Source organism: Phalacrocorax carbo, chromosome 2 (assembly GCF_963921805.1).
Source record: "Phalacrocorax carbo chromosome 2, bPhaCar2.1, whole genome shotgun sequence".
Classification (NCBI taxonomy): Eukaryota; Metazoa; Chordata; class Aves; order Suliformes; family Phalacrocoracidae; genus Phalacrocorax; species Phalacrocorax carbo.
Genome location: NC_087514.1, coordinates 76,739,843 through 76,759,964, shown reverse-complemented (window position 1 = coordinate 76,759,964; position 20,122 = coordinate 76,739,843). Strand labels below are relative to the sequence as shown.

The 20,122-nt window shown below is 50.5% G+C and overlaps 2 protein-coding genes across 5 annotated transcripts in view; both read left to right on the top strand.

Moving 5' to 3' along the window:
- The window catches only part of LOC135311969 (aromatic-L-amino-acid decarboxylase-like), a 40,708-nt gene extending 32,591 nt beyond the window's left edge, over window positions 1–8,117 (top strand). The window contains 2 exon segments of the mRNA XM_064443324.1: window positions 4,457–4,558; window positions 7,893–8,117. Of these exon segments, the coding sequence (XP_064299394.1) occupies window positions 4,457–4,558; window positions 7,893–8,117 (327 nt within the window).
- Window positions 8,118–14,338: 6,221 nt separating this feature from the next.
- On the top strand, window positions 14,339–19,521 carry FIGNL1 (fidgetin like 1). 4 transcript variants are annotated; one of them, XM_064443313.1, is made up of 3 exons: window positions 14,339–14,413; window positions 15,763–15,867; window positions 15,966–19,521. In XM_064443313.1, the coding sequence occupies exon 3, from the start codon at window positions 16,896–16,898 to the stop codon at window positions 19,005–19,007; it is 2,112 nt and encodes a 703-aa protein (XP_064299383.1). In that variant the 5' UTR covers window positions 14,339–14,413; window positions 15,763–15,867; window positions 15,966–16,895; the 3' UTR covers window positions 19,008–19,521. The 4 variants fall into 4 exon arrangements, with proteins under 4 accessions (XP_064299383.1, XP_064299384.1, XP_009503160.2 ...); XM_009504865.2 differs by lacking the exon at window positions 14,339–14,413 and having other exon boundaries at window positions 15,175–15,867; window positions 15,966–16,064; window positions 16,894–19,521; XM_064443314.1 differs by lacking the exon at window positions 15,763–15,867 and having other exon boundaries at window positions 14,357–14,413; window positions 16,888–19,521.
- Window positions 19,522–20,122: the final 601 nt, after the last annotated feature.

The window sequence follows — 20,122 nt, the reverse complement described above, 5'->3', positions numbered from 1 at the left end:
CATTAAGGACTAAAATGTTGCCTGGTGTGCAGAGAAAAATAAGTTACAACCTCATGTTTGCAACTTTGAAAGGGCAAGCGGGCTGATTGAGTGCAGAATTTGGGTCACTGTATACATCTGTCAGATGGGAACCACTAAGTTAGTTTCTCCTCACCCCCACCCCGGCCCACCCCACCCCGCCCCGCCAACACGAGACAAGTGATGATGAAATTCAGTGGGTTCCAAAGCAGCTAGGAAAAGAAGGCAATTCTATCTCCAGCACTTCTCTGTCGAACTTACATTTCAAGAAATAACTGCATTTCGTTTGCTCCCTCCTCTAGCAGTAGTTGAAGATACCTCTTGCGAGTTTGCAGACGTTGGTCAGCTTGTATCAGCAGCTGCAAAACCGCATTTTCAAATGTGTTTCATCTCTTCCCCATTTTCCTCTCTTCTCAGGAATTATTCTTGGTTCCAGATCTATTGCAATGACTTTGCTTTTGCTAGTGTAGCAATGAAGTAGCAAACCAGCCTGACACTAGTTTGTATTTCCAGACCTACAGAGAGGTTTCAGCACAAAAAGTAATTTGGAACTTAACTTCACTTGTTAACTTCACTTTAGCTAATCGCTTGTCCCAGGGCTTGGCCTTGAAAAGTCTGGACAGGGTGCTGGGCCATCTTCATTAGACTCTGCTCTTCCTAGAAAGGTTGGACTAGATGATCCCTGAGGTCCCTTCCAACCTATGATTCTGTGATTCTGTGATTCTGTGAACAGTTGCTTCCTTTTAACTGTGTTGTAGCATCTTGCAGATAATAGCTTTTATGTTCCCAGTGCTGGCAAAGGCAGCCCTTGAAGAGAAGAGCGGGCACTGTACCTTGTGTACTTGGGGCTGGTAGCTGTGTTTTAGGTGAAGCCCTGGAGTTGCCAGAGTTATTTCTGAAGCTGCCTTTATTACAGTGGGTCGTAGAGTGCACACAGGTAGAACGAGAAGGGACCTGGGAACAGCGGCAGAGGCAGGCACACAGAGCCTTCAGGTGGAGAGCAGAGTGGCTGGAGCTGGGGAAGCGGGAAGAAGGTCTCTCTCTCTCTCTCTCCCCGCGCCCCCCTACCCTCTCGTGTGCTATAAGGAGTTGCCCCAGGGAAGGAAAGGGCCAGGCACACAGAGCCAGGCAGAAGAGCAGAGGTTTGAAAGAGCTCCTTGGGCTGGAACCTGTCGAAGGGGATGCCTGCGTTTGGGATGTAGCGTGCAGTCGTACACCATGTACTTTTCATACGCCGACGTACCTGCGTGTAGGGCATGTCATTCCTGTTCACGCTATGCAATAGCAGCTAAGGCACGCCTCTTCGCGTGCAGGGCTGGGCCTCACTGCAAGATTGGGGACGCAGGGTTTCAATTCCTTCCTGAGTTCATGCAAATCCCAGTACAGATGCTGTCATCAACTAGAAAAAAACAGTTTTTAAACAGGGACCACATCTTAAGGCCTCACAAGTTTACTGCTCCCATTAGTGATGATGTCAGACATTTCCCTTAATCCTGAATAGCCAAAGGAATCAGATCCCTTCCTTTTTTCCCTTCTCACTGCAGAAGAGCAATGGTTACTTACCTGAGGTCGATAGTGATGCACAAAAATCCCTTACAAGCTGCTTTTCTTCAGCCTGCTAAATTTCACTGTGCAGAGAAGGACTGGCATTCCGTTCACACGCACCAAGACTTCCCCGGCCACTGACGCAGTCCATGTGGTTCCACTTTGGGAAGCCACGCGATGAAGGGATTGTCCCAACGGCGTTGCTAGAAACAGTACGTGGGATGGTTTGTGTGTGTCCCCTTTTTCTGTTAAATTATATAACAGTGTTAAAGACAATAATTTTCAAAGGTTAAATAATAGCTGAACATCAACCTAAAGTTAATGACGCTAGGGACACAGCGTGGCACGAATGTCAAAATCAAAAGCATTTGGAGGGTCAGGCTTGGTACGTACACGGTCAGCAGAAACCCGAGAACAGCCTGTCAGTTTTCACCTCCCCTCCTTTCCTGTCCCTAGTTTCAGTGCCTGTGCTTCTCCAAACAGGATTTGATTTTCACAGTCTACCTGCCCGTCTTGACAAGGTGAGGCACTAAGGCCGCACGTGTCCCCCCGTGCGTCACTGCCGTGCCCACATCCAGAGCACGGGCACAGCTCTTGGGCGCCCTGAGAGGCAGGTGTGATACCTAAAAGCCCGTCGGTCTTACAGAGCTTGGACTTCCAGGCTTAGTAATGTTGAACTTCATTGGGTTGAATTACGTTTGGTCGCAGCCGTCTTTGTAAAACCACTTCAGGATGACAGCTCGTGGTTCCAGGGCGCAGGGCCTGGGCTAACTGCGTGAGCAAAGCTCTGACAGGTGAAACGTCAGTGAAGCCTCCGCCTCCTCTCCTTGCCAGTTCTCTATAATCTAAAACACTTGGTGCCCCCCGGTGGCTTCACAAACTATTGCTACTTGTTAGGACTTGCTCAATAGTCTCTCTTTCCCCTTGCTTTTCTTTCTTTCAAATTCCTGAAAACTTCTCTGGTGCAAAAAGCGGACATACATACCTGCTCCAAAAGGTAGAGCGTGGCTCCGCGGTTGTCTTGTACAAACTTCCCGCAGTAAGCCAAATCTTAAATTTTGGTTTTATTCAGTTCTCACCCAGGTAAATTTTGATTAAATTCACTTGGTGATTACATTCAGCTGAACAGCTGTGAAATTCTCATCTCATTGAACATGGCGGGGTTTATGGCTTTGATTTCCAAGACCTGGTATACGCAGCGAGAAATTTTGCAGAGCTGTGTAAAAGACGTCAGCTCGCTTGAGGCTGTACAGCCTGAGGATAGGGGGAGACACTAAAAGCTCGTTCCAACACGTTCCCATGCACTTATGCCTACAGGTATCTGTACGTACACATACGCTTCTTCCGGTCAATTTTGACAGCTGTAGCTCCTGCCCTCTATACGAGCCTTGGAAAGGACTGGGCGTTTTATTGATCTGACTCCCGACTCAAAGAGCTTTCAGTCCCATTTTAGTGGGAGATGAGAAATGGAGGTAACAGGCAGCAGAGAGGAGGTGGGAGCAACGGTAAGGCTGGCTGGTTGCCGAGGGTGCCAGTATGCCCAATATGACGGTTTTCAATCCATGTTTTGATTCAGTGCAAACAAACAATGGTTTTCTATTTTAAGAGATACACAGACATCACAAAGCTATGATTAAGATTGCAAAATGCGTTTCCTTTTCTTCTTTTCTGCAATTTCTGTTTTGCCTTGTTCTTGCCCTTTTGGCAAAAGTCCCTGTGAGATGAAACCTTCCACGTCTAACCCTGGCCCAAAGTGAGGTGCCTCAGTTTTGTTTGATATCTGCCCCTGAACTTGAAAAAAAGCAAGGGGCAAAGGAAGGAAAAGACATGCAGTTAGTTGTTTATTTTTACAAAATGACTCGCAATCATAAACACATAAAATAGAAGGAACTTTTAAGCATCATTTTAGATGTTGCTGATAAGTTTTGGTGCAGCGGCTATCGCACGAAGGCAAACTGCAGTTCTAATAGCCGGTTGCTGCTGCCTTACTCCTTTTTTTTTAGGTACGTGAGCCCTAAAGTGATGACAGCCGGTGAGGGGGGGCTGGACAAGGTACTGCGGGACCCGATGAGGACATAGGTTCTTTTCTTCCAAGGGCTTTTGAATTCATTTTCTCCTTGGGAGTATGAGTACGCAAGCGTCACTGACCGACGTGAAGACCTCCCAGCTGGTTGTTAATACGCCTGCCGGTGTTTTCCCCACTTGTTTGACTTTGGAAGCGCACAGGTTTCCTATGCCTCAAAAGAATTGCTCTGGCTTGGTGTCCAGTGTCACTCTTTTTTCCCCAGTAGCTTCTAAACGGCTTGGCTGAGATGTGCTCTCCATTTGCTTGATCATACTGCCATCGCCTTTCTTTTCAGCTGACCCTGAGCACCCGGGTCAGGAGAGGGAGCAAGTTCTCCCCTTTTTCACAGCGAGTCTCATGCTAAGTGAACTATTCTAAAAGCGTATCTTTCCAGCTTGTTTTGCACGGGAACTGTCACCATTTTCTCTGTGTGTGTCTGTGCATCTCCCCCTTTCTCCACCATCACTTTGGGACCCTTTAGCCATTCCCAGCCAAAACTGACAGTGGCAGAAAACCAAAAGAAGTGCTGCTACAACTATTTACTCTTAACAGGTTATCAGGACAGTTAACCATGCCAAAAGGTTTCATTAAGGAACAGGCTAGCACTGCCTAAGACAGGCTGAGCTACGAATACAGTAACGGCCGGGTACGGTCTCTGGAAGCCAGAAACGGGATGTAAGTTCACATAAGCAGATGGCGATATGTGAATGTTACCACATCTCAGAAGAGGGAACAGAGAAAAGCATGTAGGGGTGGAAACAATTTAGCTCATCTTTTCTCCCAACGAATCAAATTTATACAATGTAGGGACTGTCTTTCTCTCCTCAGCACGTCAGGCTGTCGCATCAGTTTGAACACTTAGTCCTTCAGGATGAAAGGTTTGAGATCTGCGCTGAGGTTGTCTTGGGACTAGTCTGCTTTCGGCTGAAGGTAAGGCAGCTAAGACCTCCTGTTTCTCCTGTCATGTTTTATAGCAATACAATAACCTGCAATTGAATGTAGTCTTTGTAGCTAATACACTTAATTATTTTTTTTTCAGGAAGGTAAAGGGAGTTCCTGTAGATCAAAGCAGATTAACGAAAGAAGCTTAGGACAATTTTGTTTAAAAATTAATCAAATGCTGAAGAGAAATTCAAGCATATTAGGGTATGGGAAGATATAGTCAAGGCAAACAAATGGCTACACAGTCATACAAAATGACTGTTGTGTTCTGTGCTTGATGGCCTTTGATGAAGATGATGGTTTTAATCCATTTCCTTAGACATTGGTACATGACGTGTGAGTGTATGTGTGTGTATTAGACATTTCTTTCCAAGTCACTTTTATACGTGTGTGCACTTAATATACATGTGTGTGTGTGTGTGCACGTATATGTGAAATGACTATAATGGATGAAGATGAGAGCAGTAAACACCCTTTTGTTGTTTTCTTTAAAGACTACCTTTTCCTTTATAAAATCCAACAGTCCAACTGGGCAAATTAGAGCAAGATATGACTAAGAAGAGGTTGCATAGGAGGCCAGCTTCCCAACTACCCTTGGCCCTGGTCTGCCCTTTTTTTGCTGAACTTGACCCTTTTGCCCCTCCTGGCCTTTCAGTCCCCAAAATCGCTGTAAGCGCCAAGTTCCCTGACACAGAGGCCTTGCCTGACGGGAACTAGAAAACTGACGCTGCGCTCAGAGCGTAAGAGCTGAGGTAGCTGGGAGGGTTCAACTTGTTTAATCAGACATTAAAGGTGGGAGATCGGTGTCTTCTTTCAGGTAAAGAACTCATTTAATAGGGGAGCTTGCAACGGCAGCCTCTGTAAAGGGCTGGCTTGTGACCCTGAATCTGAACACCGAGCAATAGTAATAATAACCACAGCACTGGTGTTTTCCAGTCCACAGGACACCTAAATGAGATTGTAGGCTTTCTGAAGCCTCACAAGCACATCTTGTCTCCTTCTGGGTAGGCGTGGTACTGCTACTTTTCACAGACTTTTTGCAGCCAGTTGGTTGCCCCAGTTACCTGCGTTTGATGCAACTGGCTGAGGGAGCTAACGAATCTTTAACAACAAGGTGATGGGGAATTCACCTGGAAGAGCAAAAGGGTTTTGTCTGAATTTATGTTGTTTACAATAAAATAATAAAAAAAGAGATCTGTCGCTAGGGGATCAGACAGATACAGAATATGGATGGAGATGTTCCAGTAAGTGGAAACATGACTCTAATTGCTTTCCTAACAACAGCTTCTGAAAGCTGTTGAGGAATAGGTTCTGTGGCTTTTATTGCTCGGTAACAAGATGCTGGTTGTAGTCTGCTCTCTCACATGGAACAAGCAAACACCAGTTTTGCAGAGACAGCTGTTAGTCGGGGCTCTACTTCTACTGTAAAGGAGCAGCCCCGGTGAAATAGAGCGTAGCAACACAGGAGCTGTCACTTTTGATCAGACCAGTGGTTCACCTACATCTGTTCTCCTGCCCGCAATGATGCAGAGGAAGAAATTAGATGTACAGGGAAAGACAGTTTTACAGTAGCATGGAATTATTGGACATCCAGCTGAGAAACTTTTGGGCAAGTTGTTGGATAAAGGCGTGATTCTGCTGAAAACCAATGTTGAAACAGCAGCGTTTGCATCGCTTGCCTTCCCTGCCCCAGAAAAGAAAGCAAAGCTTTTAAATGAAGCTTCTAAATGAAGAGAGAGCGTTTTATAGGCATTTCTGCAGCTTTATTTGCTTTCTACGTCACTCTTTCAAAAGTCCTCCTGTGATTTCTGTAACTGGTATTGAAGTGCCTCTTCGGATACTTGCAACTTCTCTGCAGTTACAGTAGGACGAAGGGACAGGGGACTTGAACTGCAATGCTGCACAGCTGTAAAAGCATGAAATAGTTCTTCTTCCTTTGTTCTTGAGAAATCTGGTTTTATTTTTGTGCTTAGCTGCAGCTTTTAATTTTTGGCCTGTCACATTGTTGAGCAGATGGAGTAATAATCGATGACTTTCAGGTTGCAACTATTTCATCAAACGTGTCCTGCCAAAGGGTTAGTTTTTGGCCTCCTTGTCATGTCTGCAATTCAATACCAGTCAAGCTAGTCATTTCTCCAAGGAGGTGAGAACATGGTCTTACCAAAGCCGACAGACTCAATCAGAGCTGGCCGCTGCCTCCTCTAAGCTCTGGGAGAGCATTAGGCACTCCTAACTTCAATTTGACGTGACACCCGCGTGTCACAGCAGCCCCTCGGGGCAACTGTGAGAGCAGAACAGAAGAAAGATACAGAAATCTTTCTCCTCCCCCCCGTCACTCCTGCCAAGGCATTAACTTACCATCGTATAACTGCTTGTGTTGCCTAAGAGTTAGTTAGCTATGCATTTCATATTAAAGGCAAGGATCCTCATTTTAATGATGGATCACCTCTGATAAGAAAGCAGGGCACCGTCGTCACCAGTGACTGACCCAAGTTGCCCGAATATCTCCTACAAGGCTAAGGCTAAGCCATGAATTTCAGGCACTCATGCAAATTCCCTGGCAACTTGGCCTCAGTCAAACTAGGTTTTGCCTTGGGTTCAGCTCTAACCCCACTAGGATCCAAAACCAGGAGAATAATACAATTCTCCTCAGTCCCAACGGGAAACTGTCTCTCCGTCATGCCTTGGTTTCATATGGAAAAGGCAAAGCAGGCAAGCCACACCTGGGCAGATTTGAGAGAACGTGTGTGCTGATCTGGATGTCGTCAAGAAGGCCGATGCCACTACAGTAACAAAACCGCTGCCGAATGGACGGGTTTGTCCATTTGTGGCTCTTTTACCGCAGCCAGCGTTCAGTAAGGGAACACTGCGGTTATAGCGCAGAAGCTCCTAGCATCTCTGGCAATTCTGGGTTACCAGCAGCGTAGCAGAAGAGTAAAGGCTGTGCGATAGCTAAGATAGTTCCCCAAAGAATAAAATTATAGCGCTCAAGATCAGCACGGGGCTGAATGCTTTTACTTGAAGCTACATCGCTCACGACCTTAGGGCACAAAACCAGCAGTCAGCTATCACAAACGCCCAGTGTGAACACAGTTCTAAACCCCAGCCTCTAAAACCCAGGTAATCCATGAATCCCGTTGTGGCTGAAAAACTGTCTCTTGTGCCGTCATGTTTGTAATCCTTTGACGGCAAAGGACCGAGAGGGGAGAAAGCGGCTGCATGTTACTGGTGGCACTTGGGCTCGGCTGCTCGGTGGGATTCACATGTTCCAAACTGGCTTTTGAAATCCATCACCATATCTGTTGATTTACAACGATTTCAGGGCTCAAATGAACTGAACAAGGCTCTTCTTAAAAGCATAAATGAGGCCAAGAAGATCCATCTGGTCCCGTGCCACCTGCGAGAGAAGTTTGTGCTACGTTTTGCTATTTGTGCCCGCACAGTGGAATCCACCCACATCAGGTTTGCCTGGCAGCACATCTCACAGCTGGCAACCGATCTTCTGAAAACATGGCAGCAAAACTACCACCAGCAGTAACAGCAGTGAAGCAGCAGTGGGGAGGAGGTAATTAAGTGGCTTTCTCTGTGTTGCCAAGTTTTATTTCAGGGGCAGGCGGGAAAGTGAAGTTATGAAGGAAAAGAGTGCAAAACCTGTTGTTATATAGCCCGTCTGCAGCAGCAAAACCCTTGCCGGCAAGTTGTGTTGTAACCTTAGTCATTCCTTCTCTGTACCGTAGCTTCCTCTTGCCATGGCACGCAGCCGTGGCGGCTCGAGCCGTCGTTTCTTACCAGTCTGTAATCAAGAGCACGTACCGAACCAGGCAACGGAAGTGGAAGGGTTAGTGCTCCCTCCGTCGCCCCCATTAACCTCTAGCGCACCCACTCCTTTCTTCACAGATGAAACACTGAGGTGTTACAACCAAGCAATTTAGCATTACTGTGCCTTCAGAAAGAGTCCAAGCTGGGGGAAGTTCAGTAACCTGGTCATGACACTGTCCACGTCCTGTCTAAACAGGCACGCACAAGTGGTGGCGTCATGGTGTGGGGCACTATCGTGTCATGACACGCTTGCTGCAGTAATTTTGTAAATGAGGTTGGGACTTCAAGGCTTCCTTCACTACACAGCCACACCGGGGGGAGGGAGCACTGAGCGAACGCAAACCCTCCCTACGGCGGCTCTCTGCTTTCTTCCAAAGGGTTTGCTTTTCAAACAGCCATTTTGTCAAACCTCGGCAAATAGGTTGCGCTGGCTCTCGGTTTTCACTCTGATCATTCATAATGAGGCCTCTTAAAAGCTCCTTCCCAAGAGTTTTGTCAAAAGCCCTGTGCTACCTGGCGTTCTATATTTTCAACCATGTTACTCTAAGCAGCGATTACTTGAAAAGAATCTGTAAGCTACGTTCTGTGAAATAGAGTTGTGATTTCTTTTTATGGTTGCCATTCTGCTTACTGCGTTGTGTAATAAATCTTTGACAAATGCGCTAAGAAATGGGATGGCTAAAACGTTACTCTCTGCTTCTCAAATTAGCTAGCACACAAGGTAGCAAATTACAATGCAAACAGAAGTTAAGAGCACCAGCCCCCAAAATATGCTGTGGTGCCCCCCTCGGCGGTTCTCTTCCATTAACAGTGACGCACAGAACATGGAAGTATTGGAAAACAATTGGCCTTCAGAGAAAGTCAAATGACGTGTCCTTGACACAAACCGTTGATGTGTCACCTTGTCCAAGGCAGGTAAAGAGCTGAAATGAAAGTCCGAAACAATACCTGACTTTAGTAAGTACTTCTGCCGTTCTGAAAGCAGAAATCCCAGACAGTTATTTCTACGTAAATTTCTATGTTAGTTCATGACTTGGGAAACTGTGTTCATCCCCAGCAAATAGGGTCCGCACCGATACGGTTTTGCAGCTTTTATGTTATGGAAACAGTAGAATCTAGGAGCCAGAGAGGAATTCCACCTTCTTGGTGAGACAGAGCAGTATTTTCCATGTGAAATATATAACCAGGTCTGTCCAGGAAAAAAAAAAATAGATCAGGTCCTGATCAAAGCTATCATAGAGTAAATCCAGGGTAATTGCACTGAAATGAAATGGAGTTGCGTTGGGCTTATCTGACTATAACTGAAATGAAAAATCTAACTAAGAAGAACTGGAAAAGAAAAGCGTACGGTCAGGCAACACTAGGCTGACATCAGAGGATTTTGGGGAGCGCCTCCCCATGGAAACCAGAGCAGAGGTGGATGGTGCACGCCAGCGTGAGCCTCGAACTGCTGTAGCACGGGGACGCGGGCAGGATGCACGTCCAACCCAGGGGAGGTGAAACATTCCCAAGAGCCCAGAATCAGACAGGGGTCCCTCTGGACACTTGTGGGAAGGTGCTGCCAAAACTAACAGCCAGGTAAACGTTTTTCAGCACGTGGGTGTCACTTTTAGAAGAGGCCGTCGTCCAGACACCAAAACTCCTTTTGGCAAAGAATTTAGGATAAGGGTTAATTTAAAGTATTAGAAATACAGCAGCAAAAGTTACTTCATTCTTGTTTGCAAAGAAGAGACCTAAGTAAATCTTCCAACGAACGGCAGCGACAAGAGCCCTGGAACGACACTTCCCCAAGGCCAGCCCAAAACAGAAATCTGAAATTCACAGTTCTGGTTTTCCTGACGTTCTGGGAGGATTTGAATATGTAGTTGGTGAAGGCCGCCTTACTATTCGGTCTCTCATACCTTCCTAATTCCTACGTAGAGTATTAATGTTAGGTCATCTGAAAAGGAATCTGGGCTTTGTAATCAACTCAAGAACAAAATACTAGAAAAGAACATTTCTGACAGAAGAACGTGACTGCTGTTTCTGTTCTGTAGCTTTGCAACCTATCTGTAAGTGAGAAATACTGTATTTATGAATAGTTACTACGTGACCCTGGATTTACTGTGCCTCGTGTGCAAAAGCTAATGGAGTCTGTGCCAACTGACGCTGTCTGATGCTAAAAGTAATTACACAATCTCAGAACTGTGCGTTAGGAGAATGTCCGTATCTCAAGGGAGACGGTGTGGCCGCTAGAGAAGGAGGGAGGAAAGTAACTTTTCCGTAACCATATTTTTTTTTTTTTAATCTAGTCGAGTGCTAGTACAATACCTACATTCTTAATGATGATGGCAGATGATAAATATATTTTATTACTGAGGGGGGGGAATATTGAAAGGGTATGTATTTGTGAAAGCCTTGCTAATATATTATGCTCAACTGCATTATAATTATGAAATTTCTAATTTTCTCTTGCCTTTATATGTAAGATTCTGCTCACGGTTGTTGGTTTTGTTGTTGCTGTTGCTGTTGTTGCTGTTGTTGTTGTTGTTGTCTCCTGTAACGTTACCATGTTTGAGGAGTGGTACTCGCACTGCAGGTGCCTTACAACAGCAGTCTAAACCTTGAGGCATGCGTGAACTTGAAGCGCTCAAATACAGGAGCAAATGAGAAATGAAACTTGAGAACCCTGAAGCCCAGGGTGGTGGGGGCAGATTAAATAATGATGATAACAGTAATAATATCTATGTAGCATTTGTAGAGGCTCTATGACCTAAATGGAAAAACAATCAGACGTTCAGTGCGCTTTTATTATAATTTGTGTGCTGTCAAATTGCTTTAAAATCTGTTTCCAAAGGCCATTAAAGAGACACGTAGGTCTTAACTGGCAGCAGTAATAAATGGAAACAAAACTATGACTAGTGTCTGTCTTGCTGTTAACCAAGCTTCTCCCATTTTAGTCATGCCAGGTGTGCTGTGAGGGGTCCCACCTCCACGCTCAGGTCACGTCAGTGCCCTGCTTTGCACCATCGGCGACTTCTTCTCAACGTGTTCTTCAGACAAATACTTTGCAAACGCGAGCTGCTGCGGGAAGTTTCATCCGCGGCAACACGAGTCTGAATAACGCCGGTCCATAAGCGGGGTCGTTGCTGACCCTTCCGTAAGGTTCTGTACGGTCCTGCAGCCGCATCTGCCCCTGGAGCCCGCTGCCCAGCTTGGGCTTTGGTTTGCAGCTCAGGCGCGATCGGGGAGGGGGAGGCAGCGGCCCGTTTTGTTAGCCCTGCCTCCTCGCAGGGCACAAAGGGTGCACAAAGGGCGCGGGTGCCCATCGATACCACCCGAACCTCCGCCAAGGGTGGCAGCTGCACGGCGCGACCCTGGTGCCGGCGGCTGTTGGGCAGCGCAGGCAAAGGAGCCGTACCTGGCCTGCGCAGCCTCTGTTTGACCTGTCCCGGTGCATCACCTCAGCTCCGGTGCTCCCTGGGCGAGCCAGGGCTCACGTCTGGGCTCATTTCCCAGGGAGCTCGATCACCGCGAGGGCGGTGGCTGAGGGGAGCCCGGGACTGTGCTTGCCCAGCCTGCTCTGAAGGGAAGGAAGGACACCCAGAGTGCCTTCTTACCAAGAGGAGAGAAAGGAATGGCAGGGTAGGCTGGGGAGAGGTGGCTGCCCTGCCATTTTGGGCAACCATCGGCTTCCGCACAGGAGGAGCCGCAGCACTTCTGCTCTCGCAGTCGCCGGACGCACATAAGTGCCAGGGCCTGCCTCCTGTGCCTGGCAGGAAGGGTTTGTCTCCGCGGTGCCGTCTTCTGCTGCTATCAAAAGGGGCCCGCATGGGCAAGAAGCTTCTGAATTCTCTAGCCTCTTCCTTCCTGGCTGCTGTCATCCTCAGCTGAAGAACCAAACCTTCGCCACAGGTGCTGTCCCGAAGTGTGCGCAGGCATATCTGGCTCTGGGAACACCCTGGGCCAGCAGCGGTAACCAAAAAATCAGCACACGTACTGTCGGCACGTGGCCTCTGAACTTGACTCGTCCTCCCTCCTTCTACCCCTCTCTCGCTGTGGCAACTCTGGCCTCCTTTGCCTTGGGGCCACCAAAAGCTCTACATCTTCCTCCTCTGCTCTCCCATACTTGATGCAATGCTTCCCAGTGCTACAAGCTGAACAACACCTCTTAGGCCTTTTCCCTTGATCCTTTTCTAAAGCTAAAACCATACGGTCACTTGGCACTAAATAGCAATCCTTCCGCCACTCCGGGGGATCTCACAATGCAAAGAACAAACCAACATACGGTACTTCATCCCCTTTCCCCACGTGCCGGCAAAACAACATTAGTTGCAATACAGTATTATACTGCAGAGTTCCATTCTTAGGCCATTTCTCTTGACCTTCCAAAATATACACCTGCCACCAATGACTACAACATTCAATTAACTGTTTCCTTGTAAGAGAGCCAATCCCCACAACCCCATCCCTCCGGTGTTTCAATAAACATCCCAAAGGTGTTTTTTTAAAAATTCCTCTGAGGACTGCCCAGATCCCATATTATAACAGAATAGCACCCTTGATTGATCGATCAACACACAGCACAGAACACACACGCTCACCCCCCCCGTATGGCTGATACCACCTGCAAACAACCCCTTACGGCTGGCACTTCATGCAAACAAGCCTTCCCTTACCCTTACGGCTGGCACTCCGGGCGTCCCTGTAACTGCGTGCAAACAAGCCTTCCCTTACCTGTGTTCTCCTTTTGTATCCCTTTAGAGCCCAGTCCGGCGGGAGATTACTCTCCCGACTTATGGGTGTGTCCTCAGTAATACCTTAAGAAATCCCAGGGGTATTGCCCTGAACCCACGGAACCAGGGGATCGGAGGATCTCCCCGAAACACCTTCGGTGGCACCGGAGTCCTCTCGATCCTGTGGATCCGTCGAGCTTTGGACAAAGTGTCCCACCTGGGTCGCCAAATTGTCACCAAAAACCCAGAATAAAACTCCTTAACACTGGGCGTGTTGAAGAGCAGGCGTGCTTTATTCGGCGCCGGGTGCCTGGGGGATCTTTCCGCCTTGCACGCGCACCTACCATAATTCCTTTTTGACGTTCATACGTGACAGTTAACCACCACGCCTACCTAATCCATAATCATTGGCCTGACCGAGCAACCTCTGCTTCCCGTGGCCTGTATTTTCTTCGCTTAAGTTGAAAGCTACGGTGTGATTTTAACTCACTGCAGACGCTCAAGAGGAGTCGGGGGGTGCTCCTTTCGTCCCGCAACGGAGTTGGCGGCAGCAACCTCCCCCTGCCGCAATTGCCTTTCCCCCAGTTACTGGGGCGGCTCTCGCTGCTGTCGTTGCTTCATGGTCGTGGCACCCCTCGATCTTCCTTGCGGGAGGGTGTTTCTTTCTGTTACCGGTCCTTGAGGTTTCTCAGCTCGTGAACCTTGAACTCCTCTCACAGCTTGGCTCATGGAGTCGTTTGTATTTCTCAGGATGTGCGTTTGGGTTGATAACGGCTCAAGCTGCAAGTTTAACCCTTCAGTCAGTTACAGCAGACGGACACGACGCACAGGGCCAAGGGGGGGGGGGGGCATCGAGTGGGGGGACGGGACGACGCGAGGGGCCCGGGGACGGACGGACGGGCGGGCACGAGGACACGGACACCGCGGCTCCGCTGGGGGCGTGGGGGGGCGGGGCCGGGGGGACTCGGCAGGACGCGGCGTTGCCCGCGAGCGGCGGGCGGGGCGGGGCGGGGCGGGGCGGAACGAGGCCGTCCCGCCTCCAAAGGCACGGATCCCTCGCCTATTGGAGGGCGGGCGCCTGAGGCGCAGCCAATAGGGAGCAGGAAGGCTCGCCTGCCCCGATAAGCCTGAGCGGGTGACGGTGGCTCAGCGAGCCCTCCCGCCTCCCGCCCGGCCCGCCCTTCCGAGTTGCGATTGGTTGCGGCTCCCAGAGCCCTGTTATCCGATTGGTGGGCGGGAGCGGGCGGTGCCTGGGGCAGAGCGGGCGCGGGATCCGAGGCGGCTGCTGGATCCGAGGCGGCTGCGGCCGGTGGGTGCGGTGGGCGGTCGCCGGTTGCCGGCGAGGGGCGCGCGCTGGGCGGAGGCGGTTGGCGACCGTCGCGCCCCTCTGGCCCCCCGCTGCGCCTCCGCGGCTGGTCCCGCACGGGCGGCCCGGCCCGGCCCGGCCCGGCCTGTCCTGTCCCGGCCCGGCCTCTTCCGCGGGCGAGGGCCGCGGGGGAAGCCTCGGGACTCTGGTCGCGGCTTCCCCGCCCCGGCGCGGCGGGGTGGGGCGGCCTGCTGGAGGCCGCGCCGGTGAGGGCGGCCGGGGCTGCGGGGCCCAGCGCCGGCGGAGCCGCGCCGGCGTGTGCGGGCTCAGCAGCCGCCGGGGTCCGCGCCTCGCCTCGCCTGGGCGGCCGGCGTGCTGCCCGCCGCGCTGCCGTGCCCGCGGCCAGCGGGCTTTCCCGGGCTCGGGTGGGTCCGGGCGCGATGGCACCCGCGGGCGGGTCGGGGCGTCACGTACCGCCCCGCCGGCTGGGGCCGGGCGCCGCGCGCGGGAGTCCGTCGCTGGCCGCGCTGTGATGAGTCCCCGGGGTGGGGGGCGCGTGTGGGGGTGCGGTGCCCACGGGCGCGCCCCGAACGGGCTGGGCTGTGGGGGAGGGCTGGCCGTCCGAGCGCGCCTTTGGCCGGCTCTTGCCGGGAAGCAGCGCAGCCGTGAGGGCACCCGACGGGGCCCCGGCTGGGGAGAGAACGTGCGTTAGAAGGCGCTTAAGGAGAAAAAAATCGAACCGGCCTTTTAAACTGGCCGCCGCTTGTTAGGACCTTCCCTCAGGGCCGTGAAGATGGTCACTAAATCCTTAGGCGGCGGTGGCGATCTTGAGATTTTATGTCCTGAGTGACGTAAATCTGTGGGCTATTCCATGGGGGCAAATGCCTGCTGCTAAGCTTCCTCTGAACTTAGCTTTTGCGTTTCATGTGATGTCTTCGATTCAACAGTTACGGAAAGGTTGTGCACACGGGGACAGTTATTTCGTGCGTTGTTTAGTCGCTGCCCAGAGAAAAGAAACAGAAGGCTGCAGCCCCCCAGCTCCCGCCCAGCTGCGGGTGGGTTGTGGTGGGCGTGGCTTGTGGTGGGCATCCCGTAGGTGCAAGTTAGGCTCCTCACGGTGCAAAAGTTGGCCGTGATTTTTCAGAAGAAATCTTAATTTTGTATTGGTTTTTTAAATGGGCTTCCCCTGTAAAGGCCCTGGATTTGTGGGTAAAAGATGTTTTGACTTTTTTTCTAAACAGCTCTACAAAGTTGGGCCAAAGTCCAAGAAAATGCAAACTGAAATGATTTATCTCCTTATTGTTTCTATGTGCGTAACCCCTGCTGCCATAATCGGATTGCGCTGATGCAAGACTTCTTGGAAGGAACTAGAGAGGGACCACCTTGCCCTGCCCCATCTTCCTTCAGCTCTGTCTTGTGTGTTACACCTACATATATACACACAGTCTATGTGTCATGTATGTACGCATACATTAACTGGCTTGCGCCTGCATCTCTTCTGAAATTGTGAATTCTTGACATAACCAGCAATGTCTCTGTGTGTGATACGTTGCAGAGAAAGACTTCTTTGAAACTGGAACAGAACGGAATATTTCAGTTGGAAGGGACCTACGCTGTCATCTAGTCCAACTGAAAATACATCGTAAACATGAGCGTATCTTTTCAAGTCTGGCACAATGCTCCTTCCTAGCCAAATGCCATCTTTCCTACTTCTTAAACTGAAAAATCCCTGAAGGAATTTAAATTCTGCTTTCTAAGCCTGAGAAACAGGCACGGCTTTAAACACAGGAGAGCTTTGTTTCTCTGAAATATAAAATGGGGAGATTTTAGTACATTCTGAATGGAATAAATAGTCTTGAACGCTTGCTATGACTCTAAATATTTCCTTAATCTGAAAGTTTGCTACCTTCAGGCTTATTCGTTCCACTCTTAGCTCCCCTTGCAGGCATTGGATGTAGTTTTATTTATTAGCTTCCTTGTTTCATTTTTGTTACCATCACTGTAATGAATGTCCTCATTCCGACAGTGACGTATAGCCTGTCCGCCCCTGCGCTGTGCCATATTGTGTCAAGTAAGAGTGAAAGCGCTGGTGACTTCATTTAGCGAGGCCAGTTTTTGTTTGGCCGTCTGGTACCATTCTCTACAGTCTACCTACCTCCCCAGGAGACCCCTGGTCAGAAGCAAACTCTCTTTTTCCTTACTTTATTTTTTTTCCTCTTGTCCTTTTCTTTCTTTGAACAAGGAAGAAAAGAGAACTGCAGTCAAAATGGCTTTACACCACAAAGCTGGTTGTTTTTTGGAAACGGTAAAGTGTCCAGACTGGTGGAGTAGCTTGCAAGAGCCACTGTGCTATTTCTCCCAGTTAAAATAATGTCTGTTTTTGCCTGGGTGTGTATTTAGAAAGGGGGGGGGAAGCAGCCAAAGGAAATAGCTGTGAAATGTGTTTCGTAACAGCAGGTGCTTTCCATGTGTTTCAGAGTCAGTGATGGAGACCCCCGGCCGCAGCGCGCTGCACCTGAGTGACTGGCAGAAGAGCTACTTTGCTGTTACCTCTGGCGCCTGCACGCCCGGGCAGAAGGCAGATGAATACCGTGCCCAAATCCTGCGCGTACAGTACGCGTGGGCAAACTCCGAGATCTCTCAGGCCTGTGCCACCAACCTGTTTAGAAAGTATGCAGAGAAATACTCTGCAATTATTGACTCTGACAACATAGAGACTGGCTTGAATAACTACGCTGAAAACATTTTGACTTTGGCAAAGTGCCGGCAAAACGACAGTGACAAGTGGCAATCTGCCCTGACAACAGATAATGTATTTGGGTTAAAGCGTGTGCAAGAGCGGATGCAGGCTGGCAAAAATTTCCGAAGCTCTGGGGTGGCACCGGCAGATGCCTGTGCCCCAGCTGATAAAGGTCTTGGTGCCTCCGCCGCTCCAGGTCTTCCTCAGCTCGGCGTCCCCAGTGGCGCCGGAGAGACTGAACTCTGTGCTGGCCCAGCAAAATGCGCAGGTCGGGGACCCGATCTCCTTGGGCAGCCCTCACCGGCAGAGTCTCCTCAAAGCGGCGTGCCTGCTGCGACCGAAACTTCGGCTGCCCGTCCTGCCACCTCAGCCTCCTTCAAGGAACAGCTTCCTACAGGTTTCCAGGCAACTCCGCTGTTTGGAAGTAAAGAAGCGGCACGAGGCAGTTCTCTGAAACCGTCGAGCAGCTGTCGTGATGGACGACATCTGTCTCTTCCTGGTCAGTCAGCTACACCTGCCTGGTCCGCAAGTTCTGGAAAAAGAAGAGCGTTTTATGGCCTGGCTGATGAAGGCAGCGCGGTGGCTCCCAGCCTTGCCCCGTGCCAGGCTTCTGTTGGTACTGAAACCAGCAGTCTTTCAGGGAGCAGAAACAGAGATGAGGAGAGCAGCGTTCCTGGTTTTAGAACTGCAAAAGAACAGCTGTGGGTGGATCAGCAGAAGAAATCTCAGCACCTGCCCCAGCGTGCCCCAGTCGCCTCGTACGGAGGCGTAAAGAAGTCCCTGGGCGCAGGCAGATCTCGGGGTCCGTTTGGCAAGTTTGTTCCTCCGGTTCCAAAACAGGACGGGAATGAGAACGGAGAAGCGCAGTGTAAACCTCATGCGAGAGGGCCGGCGGATCCGCCGCCGCTTGTAGATGAGCGGCTGAGAAACATAGAGCCAAAAATGGTTGAACTCATCATGCATGAGATCATGGACCACGGGCCTCCTGTCAGCTGGGACGACATTGCCGGGGTTGAGTTTGCTAAAGCTACCATCAAAGAAATAGTGGTCTGGCCCATGCTGAGGCCAGACATCTTCACCGGGTTACGTGGTCCTCCAAAAGGAATTCTTCTCTTTGGGCCCCCTGGGACTGGCAAGACTCTTATAGGCAAGTGCATCGCGTGCCAGTCGGGAGCGACTTTTTTTAGCATCAGCGCCTCCTCTCTGACTTCCAAGTGGGTAGGCGAGGGGGAAAAGATGGTCCGTGCGCTGTTCGCTGTGGCACGATGTCAGCAGCCAGCAGTGATTTTCATCGATGAAATCGACTCGCTGTTGTCCCAGCGTGGAGATGGGGAGCACGAGTCGTCGAGACGGATAAAAACGGAATTTCTGGTCCAGTTAGATGGGGCAGCAACCTCCTCTGAAGATCGTATTCTAGTGGTCGGAGCAACGAATCGGCCCCAGGAGATCGACGAAGCTGCCCGGAGGAGACTAGTGAAGAGACTGTACATCCCTCTTCCAGAAGCCTCGGCCAGGAAGCAGATCGTTACCCGCCTAATGTCAAAGGAGCACTGCTCTCTAAGTGAAGGGGAGCTGGACGTCATAGTTAAGAAATCGAATGGATTTTCTGGGGCAGACATGGCACAGCTCTGCCGAGAAGCCTCTCTGGGCCCTATCCGCAGCCTCCAGGCGACGGACATTGCAACCATCGCACCAGAGCAAGTGCGGCCTATTGCTTTTCTGGACTTTGAGAGTGCCTTCAGAACGGTGCGGCCCAGCGTCTCCTCAAAGGACCTGGAGCTGTACGAAACCTGGAACCAGACGTTTGGCTGCGGTGGGTCGTCGCACCCTACCTGTTTCTCGGGAACGTCTCCTTAGCGCCGCCGCGTACTGCAGCTGGGATAATCTGGGGTGTCTGCACTTCTCTTTCTTTGTTTTTGTCTTTGAAACACATCTTCCTGTGTTATGCAGGCAGATGTCCAGGCCCTGCCCTGAGGTTTAGCTCACTGAAAAGACGGTGAGAAACCGCTGGTCATGCTATGAGAAACTGCTGAACACAAGTAGTGGAGCGAGAAGCTGACAGAAATGACCGATGGCTGCAGTGAAGGTGGGCAGACTTTGCTGACATTTAAGGGGAAGATGGTCAAACCTCACGTACAGCTGAAGGGAGGATTGGGGGCACCTTGCAAGGCCCCTGTGGTGTGTCAGTAATGCCGTGCTAGGCTGAGGGGAGCCGGGTAACGTCAGCAGAAATGCCAGTTTTGGGTAGGGATGCGGCAAAACTGGGGCTGATGGGGGAAAAGCACTTGGGGGCGTGTCGTTTGGGAAGAGACAGGCGCAGAGGAAGGAAGGAGTCAAGGCGGGTGTGAGAAGATTGGGAGGGTGGGTAAACGGGGAGGGTCTCATGGAAGCAGCGCTCTTGTCTGCCAGTCCTGTGCCACACCACTGCCGTCTACCCAGCTTCTCATTAAACCCTTCCTCTGATCATTTTCTGCTTGGCCTTGCTTTCTGTGCTGTGTGTGTGGATGTGTGTTATCGGGAGCCAGCCGTGGGCAGGCCAACGTGTTTAGAGCCAGGTGCCGTGGTGATCCCGCTGTGCGGGCAAACCTCACCAGCACTGCTCGCTAGCAAGCTTCAAGCTGGACAAGCTGGCAAGTAGGAGGAAAAGCAGCACCTGGAAAGAGGCGAGCTATGAGCCAGGGGCAGGGTAAGGGGGCTCAGGGTCTGGGTATGGCTTTTAGATGAACTTAAACCCCGTGGCAATGTTTGAAGGCTCCAGGAGCGTGGTGGTCTTGTGAAGCTGGAGAGTGCAGGGGCCTGCGTGTCTCGCCAGTGAGCCGCAGTCCTGTTTGCGGGAGGTGAGGGACAAGATGGGGCTGTGTCGTTCGATTTATGTGAGCGCGTTTGCTGGGTAGGTGTGTGCTGCCGAAAGCGCTGCTTGCTCTCTGTTCTCGTGTGTGTGTGTGTGTGTGTGTGTGTGTGTGCATGTGCGC

Bases quoted from the DNA above. Each gene is read 5' to 3' on its own strand.
- FIGNL1 (XM_064443313.1), top strand. From the start codon at position 16,896: ATGGAGACCCCCGGCCGCAGCGCGCTGCACCTGAGTGACTGGCAGAAG.